This window comes from Mustela nivalis, assembly GCF_964662115.1.
Source record: "Mustela nivalis genome assembly, chromosome: 3".
Classification (NCBI taxonomy): domain Eukaryota; kingdom Metazoa; phylum Chordata; class Mammalia; order Carnivora; family Mustelidae; genus Mustela; species Mustela nivalis.
In genome coordinates this window covers 154,145,701-154,157,462 of record NC_139022.1, presented here as the reverse complement: position 1 = coordinate 154,157,462, position 11,762 = coordinate 154,145,701, and the positions used below count along the sequence as shown (strand labels likewise).

Below are 11,762 nucleotides of genomic sequence, written 5' to 3'. Positions count from 1 at the left end.
ACAAAGCACCAATGGAAAAGGGCCACAGGCCGGGGGTTGGGGGGCGGGTAGGGGGCAGGGACAAAGCAAGACCTGGGATGACTGTAAACCTTTATTCCTGGCAGTATGATTAGCTCTGTCGCCACCTGAACTGGAGCAGAAGTACAAGAGGGAGCCACCGAGGCTCCGCTCTGCTCTCCTGGAGATGCAATCATCCATCCAGGTGGGCTGAGTCTGGAGAATCATTTCATGAAACCCTGGGCTATTAACTAGAAGGACAGAGGCAGAGAAAGCACTGTTAAATGAGAATTTGATTCGAGCTTTAGAATTTGGATTTGAGATACTGTGTTTGGACACATAAAGCAAAAAGAGAAAGCTGCTCTGAATAATTCTGGAGCTTTTCTAAAGGAGTTATCTGTTCCAGCCTGCTGGAAAGGGTTGGGCCTCCAAGCGCCTAGGGTGCAAACTTAAGAACGCTCACTCTCAGGGGTTCTAGAAATGGGTCCTCCTAGCATCTAAGCCCCCATCCAACGGCAGGCATTGTACTGAACTCCAGAATGGTGAAGTTCTAGTGTTTGCCTTAGTTTTACTCCCTCTGGCCTTATGATGTTTGACTCACTCCCTGAAGGAAAAAACCATCCAGAGACTTTCGCTAGTCTTGTTTATATGGTGAGTTAAGAAGAATTTTACTTAATAATAATAATAAAAAAAAAGCCAACATAGCATTTGCACACTCTCACAGATCTTGCTGTGCTTCCTAGCAGTTTCCTCTCATTTTAATTATTGCAACCACCCTATGGTGTTGTTCTTTTCTTAGCACCATTTCATAGATGTGGCACTGAAAAACGAAGATTCCCGAGATCTCACAGTGTGAGTAGCAGAGCCAAATCTGGTGCCTTAGCTTAGAGCCCACTCTACTATGCCTTAAGCGACAGGCACAGCATTTCTTTAATAGAAGCTCTCTAACATCCATTCTGTATGTTACTAGGCAATGCATTTATTTACAGATCGTGTTGGTAGAATTCCAGTGGGACTCCATTTTAATATTTTTTCACAGGGCTTAAATATAGTGAGAACCACCAGCCTGTGGAGTCACGGATTTCTACAGAGAGTGTATATAAAAGCTTTAGCTCATGAAAACCCAGTATTTCCTTGAGAAAGTTACTTAAGCTTTCTGTGACTCAGTTTCTTCATCTGAAAAACAGGGATAATAATTCCCACATTACAATGCAACTGGTGAGGGTTAAGACGGAGATCGAATGTGGAGCATTCGGCATGGGGTCTGGTCCACAGTAAGTGCTTGACACACAGCAGTCATGATCTCGGTTCTCACGTCTTTACCATGAACTCTATGAATTTTAAAGGTCTCACAGTTGCTCCCCCATGCCATGCTTCTATCACACCAGTCTTCTCCAAAGACACCTATCTTGTAATGCTGATTCAGTTCTCCTTCCCACCCAGAAAATCCTTTCCTGAAAGAGCCTCTTTGCCTTCAGATTATTCTGTTATGTCACTTCTAATCAGTTCTACAGTAAACCCGGACTTTGTTTTACTATTTCTTAAACAATTTGTCTTGTCAGTTTATCATACAAAATTCTAGATCTTGGTAGGTCAGTAATTGGTTCTGTGACTTTCCTCTACTGCCCCTCTGGACCTGGTTCGAAGCTGTTCTGCTCATACAGTTACCGCTAAGGTCCTCACTGCTCTACACTTCTGAGATTATGGACTGGACAAGCTCCTTGACCAAGCAGCAATGTCCGCCAGGGCATTTTGGTCCTCTGTGCATTAACCGGCCATGGCTGGCCTGCTCAGCGTGTGAAGGAGAGGACAGAACATATGCCTGTTGAGGACTCCAGTACATGGAGGAGGTGAGAATAAGAACAGTCTGTGGGAATCTGCTTCACACGGCTTGGGCATCAGACCCCCAGCAATTCGGGTCTCAGGTCTGACTCCTACATCTCGCCCAAGGCCTCCTCGGTCTCTAGTCTACTTGTCGGAGGGGCTTGTCGGAGAAGAGTATTAAAACCTCTCATGAGGCATCTGGCATAGAGCAGTGGCTTAAATGTGGCAGTTACTACCATCAACATTTCCCAAGGAATACTAACAGGACCTTACTCCTAGAAAAGGCTTTTAACGCACATTCACTAATTAACAGACATGACAGATGTCAACACTGTTAGGGAGAAAATTTTGGATCAAGTGGCAAAGAGACCACCTCGATCCTGAGAGATAATCTTCAACTCAGTCATAAAAATGAACCTTGACCTTAGTGATGAAAGTCAAGGTTGTTCGTTGCAGCAATTAAATGTTTATGCAAAGAGAGAAGGACAGATCCATGAAGGGGCACTTCCATTATGTCGTTTCATATATTCAGAGTCACTATGCAGTCACTAGGGGGAATGAAGTAAGCCACAATGTCATGACATTCTGCTAATGAGCACAGCACGTGGCAGGATTGACCAGGCAGGATTTCATCTGTGTCCCAGCTAAAACCTGCTGTTAACAACGGTGGACGCTAAGGAATGAGTGAAGCAAGGGATGAGAATTTATTTTATTTCATTCTATAACATACATGTGCATGTCTCTTAAGGAAACATAAATTTCTTTTAAAAATAACGTCTTGGCCATCCAACAAGAACACCGGAAAGGTCTCCTTTCTTCTGTGATAAAACACATCTCCAAGAAGAGAGGCCCTCATTTCAGGACTTCTTTGCATGTTGCTCATGTGATACGGGACTACTACGACCCAAGGTTAGACAGGCTAACTCTAGTCTACTCGTGGAAGAAACACACATTTCTACCGAATCTAAGCATAGTGGTCCATGGAGTCTTAGGAATAATCCAGTAAAGAATCTTCAGGCAATAACAACACACAGACCTCCTGCTCCCACTATCCCAGAGCTCACACACCTGTGACCCACAGGGGTGCCGAAGGCCAGAAAGAACCCTGTGCTTGAGAGCAGCAGCACCTTGTTGAATGGAAGGTGGAGGGTCATTTCAGCACTTTACAAGCCTGACCCTGAAGTCCTACTTCCCTGTCCTCTCCTCTGGCCTTTCTCTTCCATGGTGCTTCGGGTACGTCATTGGGTTGGCCTAGAACACAGGCCTCTGTAGGAGACAGGAGTAGCCACAGATGCTCTGAGCTCTCCACCATCATTATAGTATCATCACAGTCTGTCCCAACCCCTTGGATTCCATAACATCCACAGCATTGAATGTTTTCACTGTCTCAGATTTATTCATCTGCCCTGACACTTCCCTTTGGATCACAAGATTTTCTTTTTCTCTACCTTTCAAGAGCTTTCAAACCCATTTATAATTCAGCTAAGGGAAGACTTTCAGGCTCATTTACTGGTGAACTCTCAGCCTCACTCTGTCTGATTAATCCTCTCAAAGGAAGTGTAAGGAATTAAATGAACCTAATGAATCAACGGTTGCATTTTCACTTCTGGTGAAACAGGATGGCTCAAGAGTTTCGGATAATGATTTTCAGAAGTGGTCATTAGAAGCCAAAGATAAAACTTGGTAAGAAGGATAAAAGTATTTCTTAGGTCAAGGAAAACTTTTGATGCATTTCATATTTTGTAAGTAGATTGCTAGTAGAGTTTCACCATTTAAACAAAAATCCAGTTTCTACACTCCATTTTTAGGCAGGGCTTCCCCAGTATGAGCCCCAAAGCTGCTGGCCAGGACGTAACACTTGGCTGAATGCTCTACATCACTGTCTTGAAGCTCTGTTTTTTTTTTTTTTTTTTGAGAGAAAGAGAGTAGGAGCAGAGAGCCAAGGGAGGGAGGGAGAGGGAGAGAGAGAATCCCAAGTGGACTCCATGCCCAGTGCCGAGCCGGACATGGGGCTGGATTTCACAACCATGAGATCCTGAACTGAGCCAAAATTAAGACTCGGACGCCTAACCCACTGAGTTAGCCAGGCAGCCCTTGAAGGTCTTAATTTTATATTTGAACTTGTGTTTTCTAAGTGAGGTCTCATAGGACAATGAAGAGCCTGCATGAGCAGAAGACATGGGTGATATGCACATCTGCTGTTTCTTGCCAGATTTCAAGAAATACTAAACCTTAAGCAAAAGACACAACTTAAGATGTTTTATTCTTGTAACAATATTTAATGTAACAAACTCAGTTTAATAACAAGGCTCAGATCAGCTTGAAGGAAAAAACATATAAAGTTCTTACCAAAAACTCAACCAAAAATCAAACAATTGCTAAGACTCTGTAACTTTGGCAGATCTAAACTTGTATATTCTTTTACTTTCTGATATGGCAATATTATAATCCCTAAATATATCAAAATATAATATTAATTAAACAGAAGAAGACATTAAAATTAATACATTCTACAATAACCGTGGAGCTATAAAAACAAGAACAGAGGTAATTTTTTCCAATAAATTAAACCTATTCCACTGATGTTTTAGGTGAGGCTAAATGTAGTAATATTTTCCATTTGTTATATATTTTTATGTTCTGTCTTTTGATGAATATGTTTAAGAAATGTGATACTATCTTTGGAATTACAACTTAAATTATTTAAGAACAATTTTGTCATAATGCTTATAAGTTTAGAAAAACCTGGTTTTCAAGGATTCGAGACAGATCAGTTTAACAAAGCTAACATTTGTCACAACTTGTCACAGTGGGGGCTCTTTTCTCCGGACCAGAGTTCCTTGCCCGTGAGATCATCTGTTCCTAAAAATAGGAACATCATCTTAGGTAAAATTCAAAATGCAATGCGTGGTTGTTAAGGACAGAACCTTAGCCTAGTCTGTTTTACTGGTTAGCACGGAGGCTGCAGTCAGGCCTGGGCTAATTCCTCCTGGCTCTACGCTACAGTCTGCGTTTAGGCAAGCCACTTAAATTCTCTTCACCTAAGAGCAAGTCCAGAAAAACTGGGACAAACCCCTACATTTCCTCCTATTATTTTCTTGTGGAGAGAAAATCAGGAAAACACATAACATGCTGGGTGGAGGGTCTGGCCCAGAGCAAAGCCTGACCTAAGTCTAAGACAAGCTCTTCCCATTATCAGTTAGGAGATAGTTTCACTGAAAGTAGCAGAAATTATTGTTTCCTTGTCTGAAACAGGTGGGACTTTATTTGCCCCCAAAGACGGGAGATCCACAGGCGGGAGTTTAAAGTCATCCGCCTTCTGGCCTTCCTGCTCAGCCACTCGATGTGGGGTGTCCACTTTCTGGATGCACTGTGACTGCTCTACTCCCCGCAAGGTGAACGGCAGGAAGGTGTGGGGGTGAGGACAGCTCCGTTAGTACCCTTGTAACGGAGTACCCTCCATTGCAAACCCTTGCAGAGGCACCTGCACAGCTCAGTTGGTGAAGCGTGTGACTCTTGATTTTGGCTCAGGTCATGATCTCAGAGTCCTGAGCAGGAGCCCTGCGTCAGGCTCTGCGTGTACACTGGGCATGGAGTCTGCTTAAGATTCTCTCTCTCCCTCTGCGCTCCCCCTTCCCTCCAGAACAAAAACAAAACCGAAAACCCTCCCAAGCCTTACCCTGAGGAGCCTCCATCTTTACCTCTTTGGTCAGATTTGGATCTCCCCGGAATATAAGTTTGTGAGTCTTTTCATCTTCTTTTATTGTAGCGGCAAGTGAGGGCAAAGAGGGTTGGGCCTGGCTTTGGGCTGTCTGCCAACAGCGTCCATACTATTCCCTCATTTCCTAATGATGGAAATGAAAGCCATAGATTCCTAATCTGTCAAATGAGAGGCTCTAGCCAGAAGATCTCCTACGCTGCTCCCCATGCTTACATTCTCTTTAAAGGCTGTTCCTATCAAAAGCCCAAGTATTATTGCAATAAGCTCCGTGCACACCTCCCAGGCTGGGTGTGGGACTGAGCCCTCCCGCTTGTGGGACGCTCAATTGTCACCCTGGTTTAAGAAAGTTTCCTTATCCAAGGACTCTCACTCCTTCCCTAGGCAGACCACATTCAGCGACCGGTCCAGCTGGGCCATAAAGGTCTGGCTCTCTCACCTCAGCCTGGCCACTCTGAAAGTCTCTGCCAAGTGCAGAGCTCTCCGTGGGGAGGGGCATGGCCTTTGCTGTGCATGCCCTGCAGGCCAGCTTCCCCCTTGCATACTTGCTCTGCCTTCCCTCTCCTTTTCTCCCACAGCTGCTGAACCTCCTGCCTGCTAGTGCTGGTTTCTGAGTCTGTTTCCTAGGGAACCCTAACTGCAGCGATTCTGGAAAGATGTTCCTGAAGTATCCTATTCCAGGAGGAGCAGATGGGGCCTGACTTCACATCAGAAACCTCCACCTTTGCTGGAAGCCTCACTGGCACCGAGCATTTACTAGGTCTTAAATATCTGGAAGCAACAAGTTAAAAATTAGCCTAAATGAATTTGGGCTAAATTGGGTGTTCTAAGAAAGATGAAAATCTAAAAAGAGAGAGATTCCAGGAAAGCGACAACACTGATAGCAGGCTCTGGTCATTTCCTAATAGAAGATGTAGGATAGATAAACATTTCTATTAACACAGGCTAACAAAGTTCCTGAGAATCTGTATAAATTCATTTAAATATATATCCATCATCTATCTATCAGCTTCTTAGTCAGACTTATACTTTAATTCCAGCTCTATTTTATAAAATCCTATAACCTTGAATAAGTTATTTTCACCTCTGAGACTAAGCTTCTTTATCTCCAAGGCTAGGGAGTGGGTAAATGAGAAAACATAGAGTAAAACATAGAGTCACATGCTTATATAAATACTAGTCAGAAAATGCAGCTGATCAGGGCAGCTCTTCATGCTGGTGCCTACATGAAAGTGATCAAGGGAAGTATGGATAGTTTTTTTGTCAGGAGTGCTAGAAAAGAAAATGTCTATCTTGGAAAGGAAGTTGATCTAGATTGATTTAGTAGTTTTCAAATCTTTTAAGCAGAATAATTATTTTTCTTTTTTTTCAAACAAGAACTTGCAACTAACATAGTCAGGATTTTATGAAGCAAAATTTTGAAGGTCAAGGATATAGTGGTTAAAAAGAAGTCAGTGGGATCTAAAGAAATCATTAAGAGGAACAGAACATTTTGAAATCAAGCCTATGGATGGCAATTAGACTTACGTTCGCTGCAGCATCTAATTATTTCCTTTCAGTTTTTTGTTGCACAATATTGAAAAATCTCAACTCACAGGCAAACAGTTGCAAATAACAGTTTAGAGCAACTCAGCCTGCAATCTCAGGATATTTCTCAATTAAATTGTATTGATGGGAGACTTTCATTCTAAGGTCTTCAAAAAGCCAAATTAATTTGACTATGTAAGTTAGTGCACTGGTGGTCTTTGGTATATTAAAGCTTGAAACACAGTATTTTTTAGTGTAAGCATTGTTTTTCATTGCACTTTGATTTTTTTGGCATATGATGTTCAATTAGCCAGCATACACTACATCATTAGTTTTGATTAGCATCCAACGATTCATTAGTTGCGTCTAACACCCAGTGCTCAGCATATCACATGCACTTTTAAAGACTAGTTTAAAAATTTTTTTGAAAAATGAAATTAGGGGCTCCTGGGTGGTTCAGTGGGTTAAGCCTCTGCCTTCAGCTCAGGTCATGATCTCAGGGTCCTGGGATCGAGCCCCAAGTCAGGCTCTCTGCTCAGCAGGAAACCTGCTTCCCCTTCTCTCTGCCTGCCTCTCTGCCTACTTGTGATCTCTGTTTGTCAAATAAATAAATAAAATCTTTTAAAACAATGAAATCAGAATCAAGCATTTTTGGAAGCCCTGGGGTTCCATAGAAAACAATAAAATTTGATGGAGTTTCTATGCTTATTCCAAATTGCTTGAATCTATGGTTCTTCTTCTGTCATTAGCTAGTTAGCCCAGCTGCTCAAAGTCATTCACCAAGACACTTATCAGTGTCCGCCACGTGGGTTGAAAACCCTGCTGTACATCTACTTTATCCTCTGGTGACTTCTGATGGTGAGGCTGGGAGGGTGAAGTGCTCAATGCCTGGCCCAGAAGAAATGCTCCATGCCTGGTGTTGACATGAATGACCTACTTCTGGTCACCAACTAAACAAATAACAACTCTGTAGGGTAGAGTTTAATGAGGAAAATAAATCAGTGTGTTTGCTCAAGGCGGTAGCTACCTGGATTAGCAGCTAAGTCACTGTGCTTCAGGAATGGTCCCAGAGCCTGCAGGATACCACCAGGATGGGGGAGGGAGGCTTCCAGCCCGAGTGGATAGTGAGGTCAGCAGATGGCCCTCAGCTGAATCCCCCCTGTGGTTTACTCAGCATCAGTATCAGTGACAGATGCAAAATGATCCCTCCAAAGTGAGTGAAATTTATGTCCACTTTGATGACTCGTTTCTTTGGTACCTATTGTTCTGCTATGCGATATGCAGGCATATGACAGATGCTTGGTAAATAAATGAAAAGCCAAGGCAAATCACATCTTATTATTCTAAATCTAGCTACTGGAACTGTCAGAATTCAGCTCAAACCCCACCCTGCATCAGGCAAGGAGGGGATCCCAAACTAAGCCCATGTCCCAACCCTGGGCCAGCTATGCTATTTTAGTTCAGGAAGGTTGCTCATTTGGGGTCTACAGCACTACTGTCCCAAAGAGCTCCAAAAAAATAGAGAATGTTCAAAATATAAAGACAGATAGTTCTAATTGGATGTACCTTTCATCTTTAGTTGTGTGTGTGTGTTTGTATGTGTGTGTGAAAGCTCCTGTGCACACATGTGCATGGGTGCATGTACATGTGTGTGTGTCCACATGACTATACACATGAGTTCTGCTATATTCAAGCACCTGGATAAGGAAGCTGAAAAGTTGAATTAATAACCAAATGACTCACACCTGTAGAGCAAGGATGATGCTCAACGGTGTGGGGGCAAGGAGCAAATGTGGCCCGTGACAACCAAACACCGTCGGGGTAGTCCAGAGACCCCAAAATGACAAAGCACTATTGAGTCTTTCTTTCAAAAGCAATTGGCTATATAATTTTTTATTTTTTTTTAAAGATTTATTTGACATAGAGAGAGAGAGATCACAGGTAGGCAGAGAGGCAGGCACAGAGAGAGGGGGAAGCAGGCTCCCCGCTGAGCAGAGAGCCCGACGAGGGACTCGATCCCAGGACCCTGAGATCATGACCTGAGCCGAAGGCAGAGGCTTAACCCACGGAGCCACCCAGGTGCCCCGGCTATATAATTTTTTAAATAGTCCAAATACATAATTTTCATTCACATGATTCCTCTTGTGTTCTATCACACTGAATTGACAGAAACTTAAAAAAAAAATCATCAAAAATTTTGCTTATTCTTTACTCCCTTGACTCAAATCTCCTTAGCTCAGGAAAATCTTCCCTCTTTCATTCTCTGCTTGAATAATAACACATTGCATGGATATTTTTGGATGCTAATCTGTACCTAATGGTTAATGAGTCTTCTTCAGTTTCAGGAGGGAAGATGTAACTGGTACTTACACAGGGGAAGCATTGTCAAAGCTTCTGGTTCATTCTGCAGCTCAGCTGTGTTCCCATCACCTGATGAGCATCCTTTAGATGCTTGATTTTACTTTTTACACTTCTTATACTCTCCTGTACATACAAAATATTGATTTCTGGCCCAGAACTGGCTTGCATTTATTTCTGATGAAGGCATTCCTACCATCCTGGTTTCCTTGTGTTTTCCTCCTGTCAGCTGGAATGACTGATTCTGTTTTGAATGCTTTCCCTTTTCTTTCTTCCAGTAGAAAGACCTCTCATGCTTAACAATCATCAACACTTCTTAGCAGTCTTCTGTGAAATGACTCCAAACCTACAACAACCTTCTCTGAATTTCCGCCAAAATTATAATCAGTTCACACACTCATCAAGGAGCACTTTCATCAGCAATCTAGTACCACACTCCCGCTTGCCCCACTGATGACTTAGGGGCACCTCCCAGGTTCTGAAGTGAGCCGCCATGTTTGATAAGTGTCTTTTATTTCCCACAGAACCCGTCACCGGATAGATATCTTCAGCCTTCAACATGTAATAATCAACCTAACCAGGCCAGCATTTCCACTCTTTAAATATAAAACTCCTTCTGGTGTAATTCTCTCTTTGTGGAACTTTGCAGGGCACCCAGGGCATCCCAGGGCATCCCAGATGCCCTGACATAGAAACGCTCCTACTGTCCTATACTGTCACAGCTCCTTACCTGGATTAAAAACTGGAAACCAGTGGTAGAGCTCATTCTTGTAGGGAACGGTGTCAAACTCACTGCACTGCATCTGCCGGAAGGTGGGCACGTCTGGGCGACAGGGGTGGACGTTGCACAAGCGATAGCGTTTCCTCTCCCCAGTGCAGTACTTCCCGCCAAACTTGGGTCTACACAGGAAACAGACAAGCTGTTCGTTTGTTTCCTTAGAGGCTACCATTTTTCCTTTAACATCCCTTGGCATCTAGTCATGTCTGGTCTTGGCCAAACCATGCCCTGATCTACGCTCAAAACTAACCTTTTGCCGAAATTCTTCCAATTTCATACATTTTTTGACGGTTGTTGTTGCCCAGGACCATTCAGTTCCAGGTCTGTAGTTGCCTAATTTGAAACAGTGAGTATATCTTTTCTACTTGTATATCCCCCCAGCCTCCCAAACTCAAAATATACCACAGAACCAAGTCCAGCCTCTTTAGCTTAACATTCAAGGCCCTCATGATCCTGACTTAATTCATCCTACCAACCACTTCTCACCCACCCCTTCATTTCCATATTTTTCCAGTGACACAAGTTGACTTATTTACTATTTCTCTTCCATGCCCCTGGATAGACCTCCCCCTTCTTAAATCTCTGTCTACCTGCTACCAAAGCTTTCAGGACTGAATAATGCTATACCTCCATCATAAACTCTTCCTGGATTTCTTTTTTTTTTTTTTTCAAAGATTTTATTTATTTATTTTACAGAGAGAAATCACAAGTAGATGGAGAGGCAGGCAGAGAGAGAGAGAGGGAAGCAGGCTCCCCGCTGAGCAGAGAGCCCGATGCGGGGCTCGATCTCAGGACCCCGAGATCACAACCCGAGCTGAAGGCAGCAGCTTAACCCACTGAGCCACCCAGGCGCCCCTCTTCCTGGATTTCTGCCAGAAGTAAACTCTTTCTCCTTTCACTGATGCCTGCTTGTATCTACTGTATGCATTTACTCTACTTACCACTCCAAAACACAGTTCACTGATGATCCAATCCAAGCTCTATGTCACCTGTAATCTCTAAGTCATATTTTGAGTACAGACAGCTCTTAATAAACATTCAGTGAAAATATAAGTTAACTTTGTTTTAGAATAATCTTTCTCCACCCTTTTTTTTTCCTTTGCAATACACACAAGGGCAGTAACAACCTTCCCACGAGGATCAATTATTCATTCAAAAAGGGCAAAAGAAATATATCAGACTGCTGTCACAGAAGAAGAGGAATTCTCTGTCCTTTAAGAAAGCTCCAGGCAGGGCACCTAGGTGACTCAGTTGGTTAAGTGACTGCTCCAACTCAGGTCATGATCCTGGAGTCCCAGAATCAAGTCCCACATCAGGATACCTGATTAATGGGAAGTCTGCTTCTCCCTCTTACCCTCCCCCTTCTCATGCTCTCTCTCAAATAAATAAATAAAATCTTTCTTAAAAATTAAAAAAAGAAAGTTCCAGGCAATCTATGTATGTCTTCTTGTCTCCACTTACTGTGTCTGAAATTGGGAATTGTGTCTGCTTTTGCAGTGCAGCAGAATGGGGTCAAATACCTTGGGGTTTGAACTCTGCTTTACTTTGTATTATTAATTA

General features: G+C 43.0%; 1 protein-coding gene across 3 annotated transcripts in view; it reads right to left on the bottom strand.

Moving 5' to 3' along the window:
* Nucleotides 1–11,762, bottom strand: part of ADAMTS12 (ADAM metallopeptidase with thrombospondin type 1 motif 12) — a 292,155-nt gene that overhangs the window by 82,776 nt on the left and 197,617 nt on the right. For all 3 annotated transcript variants that reach the window (XM_082724445.1, XM_082724446.1, XM_082724447.1), the window contains one exon: nucleotides 10,155–10,324. In XM_082724445.1, the coding sequence (XP_082580571.1) occupies nucleotides 10,155–10,324 (170 nt within the window). The remainder of the gene's footprint in view (nucleotides 1–10,154; nucleotides 10,325–11,762) is intronic.